General features: G+C 32.4%; 1 protein-coding gene across 2 annotated transcripts; it reads right to left on the bottom strand.

Moving 5' to 3' along the window:
• Positions 1–1,625: 1,625 nt before the first annotated feature.
• LOC134693104 (low-density lipoprotein receptor-related protein 6-like) lies at positions 1,626–18,139 on the bottom strand. 2 transcript variants are annotated; one of them, XM_063553812.1, is made up of 7 exons: positions 17,935–18,139; positions 9,283–9,454; positions 8,600–8,833; positions 6,818–6,939; positions 6,048–6,178; positions 3,099–3,240; positions 1,626–1,802 (listed from the first exon to the last, which is right to left on the bottom strand). In XM_063553812.1, exons 1-7 carry the CDS (start codon positions 17,987–17,989, stop codon positions 1,666–1,668), a joined length of 993 nt encoding a protein of 330 aa, XP_063409882.1. In that variant the 5' UTR covers positions 17,990–18,139; the 3' UTR covers positions 1,626–1,665. The 2 variants fall into 2 exon arrangements, with proteins under 2 accessions (XP_063409882.1, XP_063409883.1); XM_063553813.1 differs by lacking the exon at positions 17,935–18,139 and adding an exon at positions 13,706–13,822.
• Between the last annotated feature and the right edge of the window lie 2,341 nt (positions 18,140–20,480).

The following is a 20,480-nucleotide window of genomic DNA, read 5'->3' on the forward strand; positions in this document are numbered from 1 at the left end:
AAATATGATATGCGAAATTTATTCAAATAAGTGAACGTCATCACCTATTTGAATAAATTTTAAAAGCCAATTGCCCTTTTATGTATACAATAAATATATATTCAAACAACTAAATTGTTATGCTTGTACGTCTATAGTTTAGTTCATAAAGTCATACTGGGGAGAAATTTTACCAAAATACAAAATCACCCATATAAAATGGAAAGAAAAAAAACACACTTTTTCTATCATAATGCTTTAATAATGCTTTTAATATTATGGAATGCTACAAGACTGTCATAAAAGTGAGAGGTTTAGCTATCTATATAAACAGGTTAAAGCCACCATTTTCTACATAAGAAAATGTCTGTTCCAAGTCAAAAGTCCGACATTTGTTTTCCGTATGTTTGAAGAGTTGCATCTTTTGATTTTGTCACAAAAAAGGACTTTCCGATATGAATTTTTCTTTGATTTCGGTATTTTTGTTATTTTACTTTTCAAATGTAAAGTTAAAGGACAATGCTAGTTTCTAGCCGATTTGTTCTTTTATTCATATGAGCCAGACATTATACAAGAGCTGATTATGAAGAATGAAAAGAAGCTTTTACATGCCGCTAAAAAGATGACTTGCTCTCACTAAAATATTCACAGTTTTGGGATCTTGTTGAACCCATCTCTCCCACCAAACATGTAAAAAAAGGATATAACAGAGTCTTAACTAGACATTGACAAAGATCTAGAGTGTCGGTTGAAAGCAAAAGTTTCCGACAAAGGAGATAATTTCAGTTTCCAATTGTGAACTTTCCATTTACATGTTAAAACATTCCAGCAACGACTGCATCTGATGAATACATATCCCAGTTGATATGATATTTCAGACGCTTGATTTCTTGGAAAGACGCCTGCTACTTACATAAAAGATAAGAAATATAAATTGATGTCAACCCGACGAACTTTACATTGTGTCTGCTTTTTATAAGCTCGTAGTTGTTAACAAATCCGCAGAATGATAGTTATCTGAGTAAGAAGAATACAATTACTATGATAGCTTCATTTAATGCACCAATTTGATGTAAAATACTAGTAGCCAATCGATGTCATCTTCACATACTTTTAGTTTTAGTGCAATGCTCTTCAAGTTTGTACTTGCTTGGCTTATAAATATTTTGATATCAGCGTCACGGATGAGTATTATGTAAACGAAACGCGCGTCTGGCGTACCAAATTATAAATCTGGTACCTTTGATAACTATTCACACCTTTGGGTCAATGCCACTGCTGGTGGACGTTTCGTCCCCGATGGTTTGCTTTGGATCTTGGTTTGCACATTTCTCATTGGTAATCATATTGTTGCGTAAAATATGTAACAGGGTTGAACATGTTTCTGATACGCAATCCCAATTCGTTCTAAATAAATGCTATACGTAAAAAGTACATTTATCAATCGATATATGAATTCAGGAATGCTTCTATCAATATAAAAGAGGGGCGAAAGATACCAGAGGGACAGTCAAACTCATAGATCAAAAACAAACTGACAACGCCATGGCTCAAAATGAAAAAGACAAACAGACAAATAATAGTACACATGACATAACATAGAAAACTAAATACTAAGCTTTCGAATATCCAACTATTTAATTTGTTTAGATAAAGGGATAATATGAATACATCAAAGGAATATAATCAGGGGGATTCAACACATGTGCTGCCTTGTTTCTCATATTTGTCCGGACATTCGCAGGTATACGCTGGTTCTCCTTTATGATTAGGTAAGCACAAGTGAGTACAGCCACCGTTGTTGCTACCACAGGGATTTGTACCTGAAATTTGAATAGAAATATGTTTATAATATAAAAAAAAGAAGATGTGGTATGATTGCCAATGAGTCAAGTGTCCACAAGAGACCAAAACGACACAGAAATAAACCTGTCTCATATTATCATTTATCGAGTTGAATAAATATTTTCAACAAATTCGGCCTCATTTTTTCTTTGCATACATTTTTTATTCCTACAAATCAACTTAAAAACTCAGAGTAAACTTCGGATGTGAATGAAAATTTCATTTTCTGTACAAAAACAAATATCTTATAATTTTTCGAAAAAGGCTTTAGCCGAGACATTGAATATATTTGTTTCCATGTTACCTTTTGTTTTAAAGTTTCTATTACGTCAGTAATTAACAATTTATCCCATAATTTTGATTCACATGTATTTTTGTCCTTTCTAAAACATTTTTAAGAAATTACGTAACAAGTAATGCCATGACCTCAATTTATGAGTTAATCGTTATTATATTTCCAATTTTCTACCTGATATGAATGTTGTCTTTTTATGTCCCACCTACGATAGTAGAGGGGCAATATGTTGTCTGGTCTGTCCGTCCGTCGTACCGTTCGTACGTCCGTTCGTCCCGCTTCAGGTTAAAGTTTTTGGTCAAGGTAGTTTTTGATGAAGCTGAAGTCTAACCAACTTGAAACTTAGTACACATGTTCCTTATGATATGATCTTTATAATTATAGAGCCAAATTAGAATTTTTACCCCAATATCACGGTCTACTGAACATAGAAAATGAAAGTGCGAGTTTCAGGTTAAAGTTTTTGGTCAAGGTAGTTTTTGATGAAGTTAATGTCCAATCAACTTGAAACTTAGTACACATGTTTCCTATGGTAAAATCTTTCTAATGTTAATGACAAATTAGATTTGTTACCCAATTTACGGTTTATTGAACATGGAAAGTGAACGTGCGAGTGGGGCATCCTTGTACTTTGGACACATTCTTGTTATATTCAATTTTCTTCTATTTTTTTTTTTTTTTTTTATATCTCTTAGTTCTATGAACTGTTATTTTGAATACAAGTGATATCTTCCAAAAAAGTATAGCTGTGTAAGTTACCTTTTTAAAAACATTTCAGTATTCAGGATTTTACATCACCCTTTCAGCACCACCTGACTAAGGTGTTACAGGGTTTCAAGAATATAACAAGAAAAGACTATTGGTTTACCAAGATATAAACAAAACTTAAAATTTAAATCATATGTAAATCTTTTTGGATCTCCGATTCTCTCATTTTCTCTCTCCCTCTCTCTCCTTTTTCGTTATTTTAGTTACTTACCTGATGCCTGTGCAAACGGATGATATATCTTGTAATCCCACAAATTGTGTTCAAGGTCTTGCTGAGTTGTCATTCCGGTTGAAGGATTGTAGCGCATGAATGTGTCCATGTCATAATAAGAACCAAGGTAATACAAGTTACCCTGCAAAATTGAACAATGACATATAACTTATTCAATGATTTAAAGCTTCTTTTTTCTTAAATAAAACGCTTCGATGTTGTTATCTTTACTCAGATAGAAACCATTGTCATAAAAACATTCAATAACATAATAACTATTTTTTTGTGTTCAGAGGACATTTTTGTCTTTCAAAGTTTCCTAGAGGAAATAGCGGATGATATGGATAGGATTAATAGAATAGAATATAATGATTCAAAAGTGCAGAATAGTGGGCAGGCAAAATATAAAATAGAGAATAATAAGACCTGAATATAAGATAGTATAGACAATTATAGTCATAATAGATAAAGGTCTTTAAAAAAATAATGAATAAAGAAATTAAGCACCCTTATAACGATTTTACATTTAAATTTGATGTTCGCATCATAACTAGAATCATTAGTTTTTGTTATATAAGGGAGCTACTTATTCAAAGATTTAAAGCTTCTATTTTCTTAAATAAAACCTTTTGAGGTTGTTATCTTCATTCAAGTAGATACTATTGTCATAAAAACATTCAATAACATAAAAACTATGTTGTGTGTTCAAAGGACATTTTTTGTCTTACAAAGTTCCCCAGAGAAAATAGCGGATGGTATAGTAAGGATTAACAGAATACAAAATAATGATTAAAAAGTAAAGAATAGTGGGCAAGCAAAATATAAAATAGAGAATATTAAGACTAGAATATAATATATTATAGAAAATTATAGTCATAATAAATAAAGAATAAGGAATAAAGCCCTAACAAATAATGAATAAAGAAAGAGAGACGAATATATAACCCTATACTGTAACAAATTCTTACAAAATGTCCTAGGGCTTAGATCTCAAAACCGGACACATGTGCATGGACCTTGCATTTTTCGCTTTTACAGATCCATTATACATGTTTATTATCAATTTATAACAGCTTGTAATTTCGAAACAGATTAGCCAACATGTTTAATGTTCAAATGTCTTTTTAAAATCATAAAATGTATATCGCAGAACTGCTGGAATGATAGAACTATATCAGAACATTTAATGATAGTTCCAGGCATATCTACCCCCCCCCCCCTTCTTTGTCTTATTGATTTTGTATTTAAATTGTGTCAAATATCAAATTTGTTCGTTCAGTGATGGGTGACATGTTTTTGTTAATGCGTCTTTTCAGTTAAGCCATTCAAGTTTATATTTTATAGTGTGTATTTCTATAGTTTCAGGTTGTTGATATTAAAACGTTTAAACCCACTGATTTTGTTTGTACCTGTCTTAAGTCAGGAGCCCGGAGTCGATTTCACAATAATACTTACGACTCAGATTGATCGTAAGTATACTGATTTGTTCATGACTTAAGACCAATCGTAAGTTTTTTTTTATGTGAAATCAACTCCTGGTGTTCAGTGGTTGTCGTTTGTTAATGTGGTTCATAATTATCAAAAGTACCAGGATTATAATTTTATACGCCAGACGCGCGTTTCTTCTACATAAGACTCATCAGTGACGCTCAGATCAAAATAGTAAAAAAGCCAAATAAATACAAAGTTGAAGAGCATTGAGGATCCAAAATTCCAAAAAGTTGTGCCAAATACGGCTAAGGTAATCTACTCCTGGGGTAAGAAAATCCTTAGTTTTTCGAAAAATTCAAAGTTTTGTAAACAGAAAATTTATTAAAATGACCATATAATTGATATTCATGTCAACACCGAAGTGCTGACTACTGAGCTGGTGATACCCTCGGAGACGAAACGTCCACCAGCAGTGGCATCGACCCAGTGGTGTAAATAGTTATCAAAAGTACCAGGATTATAATTTTATACGCCAGACGCGCGTTTCGTCTACATAAGACTCATCAGTGACGCTCAGATCAAAATAGTTTAAAAGCCAAATAAATACAAAGTTGAAGGGCATTGAGGATCCAAAAGTCCAAAAAGTTGTGCCAAATACGGCTAAGGTAATCTACTCCTGGGGTAAGAAAATCCTTAGTTTTTCGAAAAATTCAAAGTTTTGTAAACAGAAAATTTATTAAAATGACCATATAATTGATATTCATGTCAACACCGAAGTGCTGACTACTGGGCTGGTGATACCCTCGGGGACGAAACGTCCACCAGCAGTGGCATCGACCCAGTGGTGTAAATAGTTCAAAAGTACCAGGATTATAATCATAAGTGTTTCTCGTTTTTATATAGATTAGACCGATGTTTTTTTATGCCCCAACTACGATAGTAGAGGGGCATTATGTTTTCTGGTCTGTGCGTCCGTTTGTCTGTTCGTTTGTCCGTCCGTCTGTCTGTCCGTCCGTCTGTTCGTTCGTCCGTCCGTTCAGATTAAAGTTTTTGGTCAAGGTAGATTTTGATGAAGTTGGAGTCCAATCGACTTGGAACTTAGTATACATGTTCCCTTAGGTAAGATTATTCTAATTTTAATGCCAAATTAGAGAATCTATTCCAATTTCACGGTCCACTAAACATAAAAAATATGCGGTGACCCTGCAGATAGGGTGGACTTCCTGAAGAAGAAGAAGAAGAAGAAGAAGAAGAAGAAGAAGAAGAAGAAGAAGAAGAAGATAGTGCGAGTGGGGCATCCGTGTACTGTGGACACATTCTTGTTTTTTCTGTTTGAATGATTTTACACTAGTAATATTGACAGCCCTTTTAGCTTGATGTTAGGTGTGAACCTAAGCTTGGTGTTGTAGGCCGTACTCTACCTTATGGTTTACTTTTACAAATAGTGACTTGGATGGAAAATTGGCACTCTTGACATATCTTCTTATATTTGTATCAACTATTATTCAATATACTTGCCTGATAGCAGATGAGAAATTTACTCTTGTAAACATTTTTCACTTCTTGTCTGTTATCGGTACCATCGGATTTCATCGAGCTAATTCTAGAATACATTTTTTCTTTATAATATATTCGATCAGTTTGGAAATCTTAAAGTAGATAAACGTAATGATTTTTAAGTTTAAACTACTACTTGGCAGATTCCTGATTGATAAAGAATTTTTGTGGTGTTACCTATGTCAGAATTTTGCATGACTATTAGACAGACATAAAGGTAAAAGCGTGCGTCATTAACTGAAATATTTTGATAAATGTTTAGAGTCTTTTAGGATATTATTCAATTTCAAAAGAAATGGAAATTTTATTGTAATTTTTTAAAGAATTACTAATTTTGATGTGTATAATGTTTTTTTAATGTTAATAAAACATGACACAACTTGAAAGAAGGCTGAATGTCAATAAATTAATAAAACCATTGATTCACTTTCATATAAGGAAAAGCTTTGTCCCATTTCTACATCAGTTTTTTTTAAAAGTCACGTTTAATGGCATTGCCCAAACATCAAACGATAAACCTAATATAAAAATACTCTATACTATCAATACAATTCCTGATATAAACCGATTTATTGTCCCTTTCAACTTTGAAAATCACAAAACGCCATGTGCATATAATATAAATACAACATGCAATTTGATAAGAAATTCAAAATAATATTTAGGCATATCAAATCATATATTTTTAAAGTTTTTAACGTAAGGTCCATACACAAAATTCTATAACTAACCAATGGCCATATCGGAACCTACATCTGTTCCCATGAAGAAAATACCGCTATAAATAACCTTTCTGTCCAGGCCGTTCATTCCTATTCTCTCTATTCCATTGATTGAAGTAAAATAAATATATCTGAAAGGAATATATTATGGTCAAACAAAATATCGGAACTTAACAATTAAGACGGGTGTTGAAAAAAAATACCAAGCGCAGTCAGAATTGCGTTGTGAGCTCAAATATGCAGGGAGCAAGTTAATCAATACCCCTCAGGGCAATAGTTGCACCTCGGAGACAATAAACTCACTCTTTAATGCATATCCAGTCATTAAGTATAAAACAGAGGGAAGGCATTCAATGGATAACAAAATTGACAGAGATTCAGTCAAGATTAATATCGGAAAACAAACTACGGATATTATAGCTGAATTTGACATACTATGTTTCATACGATAGAATTACGATTCGCAAATTCAATCTGTTTTTTTTTATTTTGAGATATTTGAAGATTAATGAATTACTACGATGCCATTCATCAACCGTTTTACTAAGTTTTAATCTTCATTCAATACGTTTGATCCCTATAATGTCCAGAAAGACTTTATGCTATAATCTCATTTAGAACGTTTTATGGGCATTCTCGTTCTCTGCATCTTTGAGCTCATAAAGTAATTGTGAATGCGCATGGCTTTTTTTAATCACCTTAGCCAATCCTGCTTTAATACATATATTAATTTTGTCTTTTAAAAACTGTTATTGAAGCAGTCATCAGGAAGTAATCTCAAAAAAAATATCAATCCCTTAGCTCAACGTTCTGACTTTTCTGAGATTTTATGCCCAAACAAAACGCTTTGAAATAAAGAAAACGATTGGAATCGATATCGCGTCACGTTATTAGAATTTTCCAATGGGTGAACTCTATTTTAAGATACTGATCTTGATATTCTCCATAAGTTAACATCCAAATGAATGAAAACAAACAACTTTGCAGTCCGGAAAACAATGGAAAGTTTAAGCAATAGATGAACGTCACATGTGTTATTTGATAAAAATGATTGTATACAACATAATAAAAATCATATACTAGGTTCAACCCACCTTTTTTATCTTAACATGCCCTGTACCAAGACAGGGAAATGGTCATCGTTATATTATAGTTCGTTTTTGTGCGTGTTACATTTTAATGTTGTGTTTCTGTTGTGTCGTAGTTCTCTTATATTTGATGCATTTCCCTCAGTTTTAGTTTGTAACTCTGATTTGTTTTTGTCTCTATCGATTTATGAATTTTGAACATAGGTATAATACTGTTGCCTTCATATATAGTAAATATTATATATATTATAAAATTGTATATCCCTATAAAATCCCTAAAATCACTGAAGAGACATTCATTGAAGAAATCCGGATCTGGTGTACCAAAAAAATATATTGACACTTATGTTTGTGGCATAACATCGTGGCCACAAGTTAATTGTTTTCTGTTTAGTATTAAATTTATATTAAGATCCATTTTGTTACATCTTGTGATAAATTTCATTCGGCAATCGCCAATGGCAGTCAGCAGGGTTAAAGAACATCAGTTGTTCGACCTAGTCAAATGCGTTTTGTTTAAATATACTTTTTCACTTTCTTGGTCTTTTCGAAAATGTTGTTTGTGCTGTATTTAGACCCTTCTACAACGAAATTTATTTTACATGCACACGTATGAAAATTGCAGTTTTTATCCAACGCAATCATAGGTTTGAAAGTACTTTTCAATTTAGACTCATTTATTATAAAATTGTAATATACATACTTTTTATACGGATCCAGTATCGGTTTCGAGATACTGACAAGTCGATTTAAAACCGCCAGTGTCTTGGTCATTGTTCCATCAAGATTTGATACATACAAAGTATCATTCTTCTTAATGTCTATCCAGAAAATTTTATCCTGTACCCAGTCTACAGCATATTGAGAAAAGTCCATTAATTCAGTAGTGATGATATTTTCTTTAGGTGATACTCTCCCATCATCTCCAAGTTTTACCCTGCAATAACATAGATAATTATTCAGAAGGAAAACAGTGAGTAAAACAACGACGAATAAAACGTAAACTATAAGTTACTGTGGATTCATTTATTTTCATGGGTATATTGTTTGCTACCCACAGTTAAATAAACAATAAAGTTATCCAAACTTCTTCATTCTTTTAATCTAAAAAATAATTTTAAAGCTATATCTTTTTATACTTATTTTAACCAACATATTGTAGTGAACACTTTTCGTGATTTCTAATGTTTATGCTATTTAAAAAAAAAACTATGGTTAAGAGATGTAAAAGCAGGGGTTTCCAGAAACACCGCTCGTCACAGCATGTGGTCTAAATTCGTTGTAACTCATAACAGTAGATCTATTCAATTTACACTTGTTTCAAAAATAGGAACTAAGAAGTATCCCAATAGAACTGAGGTGTACGAAAAATAAGTTAATCATCACCTATATAAGTCTCCAGCTGGCATTTCAGAATAGTATATGAATTGTTTTTCCCAGTGAAAATCGACCGAAACAGGAAGACCAGGAGGTGATACATCAACAATCTTCTTTGTATTCCAAAAAGGTTCCTCTTTAATGCTGACACCACCTCCAGCTATCAGCAAAGGTGGCTTATCTATAATTAAAAACAAAAATGTCAGTACGATGGCAGGTACAGAGTGCAATGTAAACAAGAGACGTTTTTTCTCCCAAACTATTTGTGTAAAGTAGAATGGTAAATTGAATGCGTAAAAAGTCAGTGGTAACGAGTTTGCAATACAATTAATCTACAAAATAATGCAAGAAAGATATGAAAATCTGTAAAATTTTCAGTTTATTCATCTTTGAAAAGTGTGATTATGTTAGGATTTTTTTTTAATCAGTTCATGAACATAACAGTTCATAAACTGCGTGCCTCTGAAGCGCTATTACAGTGGATTCATTTATTTTGGTGGGAACTTATTTTCGTGGATTGAAAAAAACTTGCATGTTCATGGACATTTAAATGTTTCGTGTTTCTGTTAAAGTCTGCAATCAAGCCTATGGAATATTTGTAACCCGTTGAACATTTAAATTCGTGTTTTACCTGTACCCACGAAATCCACGAAAATTGTTATTCAACGAACAGCGATACATCAACAGTATATAGTTGTCTACGTACGGAACGTTTAAATTTAGACATGGTTTGCCAATGAAAATCGACCGAAATGCATTGAGTAACAACTTTATGAGCTATACTGACAAAAACATATATAAAGAAAAAAGTCAAATTCGTAAAACTATCGAATACCGGGGAAATTTCAAAAAGGAATGTCTTTTATTAAAAAGAAAAATCAACAGCTCACATACATTAAAAACATGAGAAAACAACTTCAATATTCCTTACTTTAATTATTATTCTTGTTTGTTAAATCTTTTAAAAAAAAAAAATTGGTTGATAAAACCTGGTTAAATCATTAGATCAATCTGTCGCTTGTATGAAAAAAGGGCGAAAGATACCAGAGGGACATTCAAACTCATACAGTCTCATTAAATTCCATTTTTTACAACAAAGTATGAGCATAAAATACTTTACCTGAGAATAAAAGTAAGAATATTTAATACCACCGTTAATATTGTTACACTTACAATTAACAATACTAAAAAATTATATGTTATTCTCTCTCTCACTTATTTCACTTACAATTTTATTTTAAATTGAGAATGGAAATAGGGAATGTGTCAAAGAGACAACAACCTGACCATAGAGCAGACAACAGCAGAAGGCAACAATGAGTCTTTAATGCAGCGAGAAACCCCCATACCCGGAACCGTCCTTCAGCTGGCCCCTTAACAATATGTATATTAGTTCAGTGATAACGGACGTCATATTACACACCGAATTATACACAAGAAACTAAAATTAAAAATCATACAAGACTAGCAAATGCCAGAGGGTCCTGACGGCAAATCAAACACGTTTTTTGATAGCTCAACCCTCTCACTTTACCTCTAGCCAATGAAGAAAAACAAACCCAGACCAATACGTACAGTAAAACTCAGTTTAAGAGAAGTTCGAGTCCAATATCAGAATAGGTAACAAATTTTTTTTTAAATGACAATAATACATGAATAACAAAAGACTACTAGTAGTTGCTGACATGCCAGTTCCAGACCTCAATTAAACTGATTGGCAAAAAACATATAAATATCAAGCACAACACCTCCCGTTAGGGGTCCAGTATTTTACCATCATAAAATATACGAGGAGAACATAACCCGTGTCATGCCAATGTTTTTTTAGATTATAAAACAAGAGCTAAACGAAGTTTTAAAAAATATTTTCAGACGGTGGTTTGTGGCAGCTAGTTTACCTCGAGTTTATGGTGGTTGTGAGTTCGAATCCCTGTCGGGTTAAATCAAAGACTAGAAATCAGACGTTGCTGAAGGACATGTCTCCATATGACCGGTCACTTTGACAACTAGCTCGTTAAAAATCGACCTCGGTGTTAAAGTATTGTTCATAGTTGTGTTTATATATTCATATCGCATTATCATGTCCTTGTCCTAAACATATATTTAATTTCCTGGACGTTAAAGAGCCATAATTTTATCAACCCCTCTGTACAATCGTAATTTGACCTATAATAGTTTACTTTTATAAATTGTGTTTTGGATGGAGAGTTGTCTCATTGGTACTCATACCACATCTTCTAATACCTATAATAATGAGACTTTACTAAGTCAAAAATTCTCTCCATTGACGACGTGATAGCCAAGTGATGCATTTACTAAGATAAAATCGTTTGGAAAATACATATTCAATAACAGACATCCTGGATTATCCACAAAATTCAATTTTCAACGGGCACAACAACAGATCTAGGAAACGCGATGAAGGTTTCTCGTGTCTCAACACCAGGGCTATGGGTTTTTAACGTTTCAAATTACGAGAAATATGCAATTAGTTAAGCCTTTTTTTTTTTTTTTTTTTTTAAAGTTTGCTCATGTTGTGCTGTAACACCACTGTCTCAAGTTAGTTGAGGATTGAGCGCTTTCACACTTCTTAAACCTAGCAAAATTCTGTATGTGCATGTTCAAATAACATTGGTTGTGTATTTCTGATTGTTTCCTTTATATGTGATACAGTTGCAAATAAGTGTTTTCAATTAATTTTAAACGGTTCTTTGATAGATTGTCAATAAATTGTTATTTATCAAAAAGAAAAACAAATCTGTTTTGAAAAGGCACCATAAGCTCTGAAACGAATATATATACGAATACTGTCAATAATAAAAAACAGTTGAAACGTATAAAAGAAGAGGGGCAAAAGATATCAAAGGGACAGTCAAACTCACAATTTGAACATAAACTGACAACGACATGGTAAAAAATGAAAAAGACAAACAGACAATAGTACACATGACACAACAATGAAAAGTGAATAAACAACACGAACCCCACCAAAAACTAGGGGTGATCTCAGGTGCTCCGAAAAGGTAAACAGATCCTGCTCCTAATGTGGTACCCGTCGTGTTGCTTATGTGATAACAAATCCGGTAAATAGTCTAATTCGGTAGGTCACATTCATGAAAGCGAAGGGGATTGTAGTTACGAAGTAAGGAACATATCCGATATCATTTGTGAAACGGTTATTCCATAACGGTTAACCAACTCGTGATGGTGTACGTAAAATTTACGACGGGATGATTTCAACTTCACAAATTGGAACGTTTTGTTTAATAGCTTCCTTGTGAGCAGCAACCCTCTATCAAGAAAAACATGATAGGAAATGCAATGTTTCTAAAACAGCTTTAAGGTAATTATCTTATCACAGTTGCATTAAGATTGTTTTCCATTTCATTCCAGAAGACTGCTCTGTTTGAGTTGTACCTAATATTCATGCAATCCGATTTTATGAGTTACCGAATAAGCAAGACCACTTCTATTGGAAATAATAATGTGTGTGTGTAATAAACAGATTTAAACCTTCAAACAACATGACCGAACCATCAGAAGCACTTGATTTATTCAAAACAATACCTGAATTCATTATTTGCAAAAGCTTTATTACAATAATAAATAACTAGCTTTGTAGTAACAAAACAGAAAGATAAATCTAAGAACATTTACAAGACTCCAAGATAAATCGAAATTTAGAAGTTGTGTACGTAGTTTCGGAAGTCAATACAATAAAGATGTTCAATGAAGGCATGCGCTAAGATGTGAACATAACGTAATTATTTATTAATAAACTCTCTTTGAAGCGCACAGCTTTGGTTGGAGAAGAATGTTAAATTAATAACTTTTAGTAATATATTTACCCATTACCACCACCCGTTAGTATAATGCTATGACGACCGTACAAAAACAAAACGCTTAGTGTTTAGTTTCCTATTTTGTTTCTTGAGTACTATTATTTGTCTGTTTGTCCTTTTCTCTTATAGCGCATGGCGTTGTCAGTTTATTTCCGATTTATGAGTTTGAACGTCCCTGTGGTATCTTAAGCTCCTCTTTTGCAAGTAATTGAATTGCATACACAGGCTCGTGTTTCAACCCATTTACGTTCGGAAAGAGTCCTGAGACACTATGACTGATCTACAGTTTGACGTTCTCGTTTTTCTGTTTGATTAAAACTTATCATAACATTTTGTGTTTACAAAAGAATACGCTATTGTGTGTTTAAGGATTACGGTATGTTAGATATTCTATATAATACATCATGCATAAGATTTAGGCGTAGAGATATGAGACTAATATCTGAAAAGATATGGTGTATTATGTCTACTGATTATTTCTAGCAAACCTACTTTGGAAGAAAAGAAAACATTATTTATAGCGATCTAAAAATACCTTTTGCCGTTGAAAGTTTTGTAAATATTGTAATGTATAAAGTAATATAACTCACCCAATGAAATCAAATTGGTCAGTAACGTTTTCAATAAAAGATTGAAGATAGCCATTTCACAATTCGGTGATGTTCACTCGAGAACTCACACATATATGATAAGATGATTTTAAAAACAAATTGGTCTACTTGAACAGACATATGTCACTTCACGTCCTAAATTAGATACTTTAGTACTTACATAGCAGATAATTTATTTAATAGTCGGACGTTTTATGAAAGTATCTCACGACTTATAGGCAAACTTGTAGATACAACTGCAGTATTAAGTTGGTAATTGGGAAGTAGGACTATTTTTAAACTATAAAAATTATCTACTCTATTTGAATAGTTAACCATAATTTGAATTAATTTTCAACGTTTAAATCTTAGTAAAACATGCTTTAACTTATTCTAAATTTGATTTAAATTTTGTATAACTTGCAATTTGCCAGTTTCAACTTCGAATAACATGTTGGTTTTATATCTTACATAAAAAGAAGATGTGGTTTGATTGCTAACGAGACAACTCTCGACAAGAGACTAAATCGGCCAAGAATTTAACAATTATAGGTCACCGTACGGCCGTCAACAATGAGACTGATTTATGCTATCAATATGTTTTTTTTTATATTTGGTCAAAAGCTCTTTGGAGCTAGTGCTGTATATTTGAGCATGCCGAATCAAAGTAATTCGTTCTTATCTTTTCTTATCTTTTTTAATCTTATCATACATTCATTGTTTGCCATGAAACAGTTTTCATATTGATTTTTTTATATTAATCATTTAAGCTGGTGACATTTGATGACTTTATTGAAAAATGTAGAATATGTAACTATGGTAACTATAAAGATCATTAGCTGATAAGAGATAGCTATTTGCGTATTTCTTATTGTTTCTTTTGCTTGAGACGCAGATGCGCATATTTAAACGCCCGTTTAACCTTTTGCTTGATTCTATAATAACAGTAAATGCGTTTAATTAAAAGATTTATGAAAATAAGATGATTTGATATGATTGTCAACCAAAGTTCAAATGACAAAGTTGTAAGCATTTATAGGTCACGGTAGGACCTTTGACCATAAGGACATCATGAAAATAAGATCAACAAAAACAACAAGACATTTTAGGGGCACGCTGGAGGACACCTCCGGGTGCGGGAATTTATCGCTGCATTGAAGACCTGTTGGTGACCTTCTGCTGTTGTCTGCTCTTTGTCTCTTGAACACATTCCCCATTTCCATTCTCAATTTTAACAAAAATATGAAACATTTTATACGTGAAAAATAACAACCTTACTAACTGATAGCAATGCTGTTTACGAAAACAAATATAACAGACACGTTTCATCGACAATCACTGAATTACATGCTCTTGACATACACATAAGCAGTGTGCTGGAGTTGAACATGTTGAACATGTTAATAGACCGATACGAAGCCCACAAGTAACATAATAAAATAGACACAAAGCATTCATTCATGTCCAGTGCACGATGATTAATCAATATTGTAGACATCGCAATATCTACAATGTTAACACGATATCGTGTCAACATTGTTCACATTGTTTGAACCCTTATATATTGTTGACATCTTTAATATCTTTAACATCGCGATGTATACAATCTTGAAAATAAATTGTGTTTACATTGTTGACATCGCAATGTATACAATGTTAACACGATGTTGTGTCAACATCTTATATATTGATTTAACCCTTATATATTGCTTACATCGTTGACATCGTTAACATCGCGATGTATACAATGTTAACACGATGTTGGGTCAGCATCATTTGCACTGTCTTAACTCGTATATCTTGTTTACATCGTTGACATCGTTAACATCTTAATGTGTACAATGTTAACACAAAGTTGTGTCAACATCGTTTACATTGTCTTAACTCTTATATATTGTTTTAATCGTTGACATCGTAAACATCGTGATGTATACATTGTTAAAAAGATTTTGTGTTAACATTGTTCACATCGCCATTTAAACTATGTTGACACCATTTTGTGTCAAATTAGAGCTATAACATCAAATTTTTTTTAAAGATTTGTTGTTAAAAAAACATAAAAATGCAAACTATATACATGTAATCGACAAACTTCATTGAATAATTATTATATAAATGAATAAAAAACCTTTTTTTTATATTGTTAACTTCACATTGTATACTATGTGAACAATGTAAATACAAAGGTATATACTTGGTACACATTATTTATACGATGTTGACGATGTAAATGATGTATAAACGTTATTGTCAACATCACGATGTAAACAGAAAGTTATAGAGTCGATATACAACATAAACACGATGTTGACACGATATTATCAACTTTGCGATGTATACGATACGAACGATGTTAACACAAACGTTAAGACTTGGTGCACAACATCTATACGATGTTGACGATGTAAAAAACGATATTGTCAACAACATAATGTGTACGATGTGAACGATGTAAACAGAAAGGTATGGACTTTATATTTAACATAAACATGATGTTATCACTATATTGTCAACATTGCGTTGCGATGTATACGATGTGAACGATGAAAACACAAAGGTAAAGAATTGGTTCACATCATCTATACAATGTTGACGATGTAAAAACGATATTGTCAATATCACAATGTATACGATGTGAACGATGTGAACAGAAATGTATGGACTCCATATAAACATAAACACGATATTGTTAACATCACGATGTATACGATGTGAACTATGTAAACACAAAGATTAAGACTTGGTTCACAACATTTATACAATGTTGACAAATATATATGAATGTAAAAACGATATTGTCAACATCACGATGTATACGATGAGAACGATGTAAACACAAACGTAAAGACTTGGTTCACATCATCTATACAATGTAAAACGATATTGTCAACATCACGATGTATACGATGTCAACGATGTAAATAGAAAGTTATAGATAGAGTCGATATACTACATAAACACGATGTTGACACGACATTGTTAACATTACGAATAAACGATGTAAACATGTAAACACAAAGGTGCAGATCATAAAGATAGGATACAATGTTAACAGAATAACGACACTATAAAGTTGACATTTCTATGTTGACAATATCGACAAAACATCGTGCACTGGACATACTTCACAGCATTTATATAAGAATACTCGTAGTTATTGAAAGCTAGTTCAAATCCGCTTACAACAGTTACTCATAAACCATGTCTCTCTGACAAAAGTATCAAATAGTTCACATTCAACGGATTTAGTGTTTTTAAAGATGTTATGAAAAGGATGAAAGGTGCATGACCTTTTTGCAATGCCAAAATAGAAATAAACCGAATCGACATAATGTTAATTCATGAGTTCTAAGCTTTATTACAAGAATAGATAACTAGTTTTGTAGTATAGGAATTAGTAAAATAGAATGATATATCTAAGAACACTTACAAACATGTACAAGCCGTCAAGATAAAAAGTGGTGTGTATAGTTTGGGTATCCAACACATATAAGTTCCTTCAGTTATTCAGATGAGGCATTAGCCCTGATGGAAAAGTGACATAATTATTTACATTAAACTGTCTGTAAAGCTCACGGCTTTGATTCAAAATGAATGTATAATTCAAACTGTTCTTCCTACCCTAAAAAAAAGAAGATGTGATATGATTTCGAATGAGACAACTCTCCACAAGAGACCGAAAGACACAAAAATCAACAACTATAGGTCACCGTACGACCTTCATTAATGAGCAAACCCAATACCGCATAGTCAGTTATAAAAGGCCCCGAAATGACAATGTAAAACAATTCAAACGAGAAAACTAACGCCCTAATTTATGTACAAACAATGATCGAAAACCAAAAATGTTTCAGATGGCCGTTTTGATGGCCAGTACAAAAACCTAACACTTGAATTTTACATGCCGACTTGCTTATAACCATATCAGTGTCATCGATTGCATTTGGAAAAATCCATGAGACAAGAGTGATTACATATCTACAGTACATAGAAAAGATTATCTTCTGTAAAAATAATTAGACGCCGTTTGACGTTCTCTTACGTCTGTTTGATTGAAAGTAATCGTTGCATTGTGTGTTAACAATTAAAATTATATCTTTGTTTGTTGTTGTAGGCTTACGATCAGTTGAATATACTATGAAATAAAGAATGCATTATTGCAATCTATAGATATTATTTGCCGTTAAAAATGTTGTATACATAGTAATGTATAATGTAATTTGACTTACCTAATGAGACCAGATTGGTCAGCACCGTTTTCATCATAAGATTGAAGAAAGCCATTTCACAATTCGACTATGTTCACTTTAGAACTCACACAAATCTGATGAGTTGATTTTGAAATAAGTCTTATTCAAAAGACAGGTTTCCCTTCATATAAATACTTTCAATATTTAAGTAGCCGATCATTATTCTAATAGTCGGACGTTTTGTTTAAGTACCTCACGACATATAGGGAAAAGTAGATAGTTTATAGATACCATAGCAGTATAAAAGTGGTAATTGGGTAGTAAAAATATAATTTCTAAATTATCTTTGAACTATAATTCGTAATGACTCATCCATTTGCCTGATGTGATATGACATTTGAAAATTTGAAATTATTCCCTATTATAGGATCAAATATGGGTGAATATAGTGATCAAAGGTACCAGGATTATAATTTAGTACGCCAGACGCGCGTTTCGTCTACATAAGACTCATCAGTGACGCTCATATCAAAATATTTATAAAGCTAAACAAGTACAAATTTGAAGAGCATTGACAATCAAGAATTTGTAAAAATTACCACATTTTTGATATTCACGTCAATACCGAAATATTGACTACTGGGCTGGTGATAGCCTCTGGGACGAATCGTCCACTAGCAGTGGCATCGACCCAGTAGTGTAAATAGTTATGAAAGGTACCAGATTATAATTTAGTACGCCGTACACGTGTTTCGTCTACGTAAGACTAAGTGACGCTCATATCAAAATATTTTTAAAGCCAAACAAATAGAAAGTTGAAGAGTATTGAGGATCCAAACAGAGATTTGAGATACTAGTATTTGTCAAAAACACAGAAACCCTATTAAATGGCAAATAGATTCGTACTTTGTATATTTAAAAAATATGTGTGCAGTCCCTTCTCACAATCCTACTACCTGTCGATACATTTATGTTTGGCATTGCACAAGTCATGTCTTCTCTGACTGTTCATGACGTTAAAATATTAAACCCCTGGGATGTGTTTTAGTTGATTTTAGACTCTGATACATGATTTTTATTATTAATTGTTTTTGGCTTTTAACTAGCTGTCAGTAACTGCGCGTACTCTCAGATCGTATTTTCTTGTTAATTCGATCTGTTGATACTGTGTCTTGCCAAGGCTTTGTTAGGACGTGTTTGTTTGCATTTTGGCCGTGCATGTTTGTCCCTAATATTTTATTAACTGTTTATTTGCATTCAGATATCGCAGATCAAATTTATTCGTTCATAGTGTATTACGTTTTTTGATTGAGTTAAGCCTGTCGATTGATATTTATCATGTGTTTTTCTATGTTGTGATGTTATGCTATTGTTACAGAAAAAGGGAGAAGGTTTGGTACCATTAAAACGTTTAATCCCGCTGCAAATGTTTGCACCTGTCCTAAGTCAGGAATCTGATGTACAGTAGTTGTCGTTTGTTTATGTAATTTATACGTGTTTCTCGTTTCTCGTTTTTTATATTGATTAGACCGTTGGTTTTCCCGTTTGAATGGTTTTATACTAGTAATTTTGGGGCCCTTTAAAGCTTGCTGTTCGGTGTAAGCCAATGCCCCGTGTTGAAGGCCGTACATTGACCATAATGGTTTACTTTTTTAAATTGTTTTTTGGATGGAGAGTTGTCTCATTGGCATTCACTCCACATTTTCCTATATCTATTTATATTGATATGATGAATAATGCCTTTTCAGACTGATTTTTACAGCTTGTTCTTTTGATGTGATTTTAGACCATTTTCCCATGTTACAGAACGGTTAGGCACTGGCAAATGTGTTTTGTCTTATACTATGTTTTTTTGGTTATGATGTATCTAAAAATGTCTTGCCTGTTGTCATTTATTTTCATTTTATGAGTTTGAATATCCTTTTGGTATCTCCAACCTCTCTCCCATGGTCTTTTACTGGGTTTTTTTCGAGTAATATCATTATTAGTTTTATACACGACAACTACATGTAAGTGCATTTAAGTATTTCGTCACCAGGAAGATGATGACCTTATGAAAATCTTAACATCACATTAAATACTGATGAGATATAAATAAACACGTGTGACAAATTTACATCAAGTTGATGGACTTATTCTAAATGTAAAAATTAAAAACAGAGAATATTTATTTATTAACAAGCAGATGCTTTGCTTTTGTCCTAATTATCATTTACATTATTTACATTTGTACCAGTCTCTTTCAGCAACAAAGAATAATTTTGAAATAAAAAAAAATGGACAACTACCATTTTGATAAACTAGCACCTAGATTTTTTGAAACAAAGAATGCAGAAAAAATTATTAAAACTGCAAATATTTTGAAAAATACTCATTAATGTGAAAATGGTAGATCAGATAACCGCTGATATTCATTGATAATATGGATATCTGATAGAGCATTTCAAAACATAACCTTTGACCTATACCTAAATAATAATAGCGACCACTGCATGTAAAACAGTTGTTGATATGACCGTATTATGATTATCGGGAAGACAAATATGTGTATCAAAAATAATTTTAAGCTACTAGAAATTTTTATA

The sequence above is a fragment of the Mytilus trossulus genome, chromosome 12 (assembly GCF_036588685.1).
Source record: "Mytilus trossulus isolate FHL-02 chromosome 12, PNRI_Mtr1.1.1.hap1, whole genome shotgun sequence".
Lineage (NCBI taxonomy): Eukaryota > Metazoa > Mollusca > Bivalvia > Mytilida > Mytilidae > Mytilus > Mytilus trossulus.

Coding starts and splice junctions, on each gene's coding strand:
- LOC134693104 (XM_063553812.1), bottom strand. CDS start 17,989: ATGGCTTTCTTCAATCTTATGATGAAAACGGTGCTGACCAATCTGGTC. Junction 8,834..9,282: donor CCAGCTGGAGACTTATATAG/GTGATGATTAAC, acceptor ATGTTATTGCAG/GGTAAAACTTGGAGATGATG. Junction 1,803..3,098: donor TCCGTTTGCACAGGCATCAG/GTAAGTAACTAA, acceptor TTCAAATTTCAG/GTACAAATCCCTGTGGTAGC.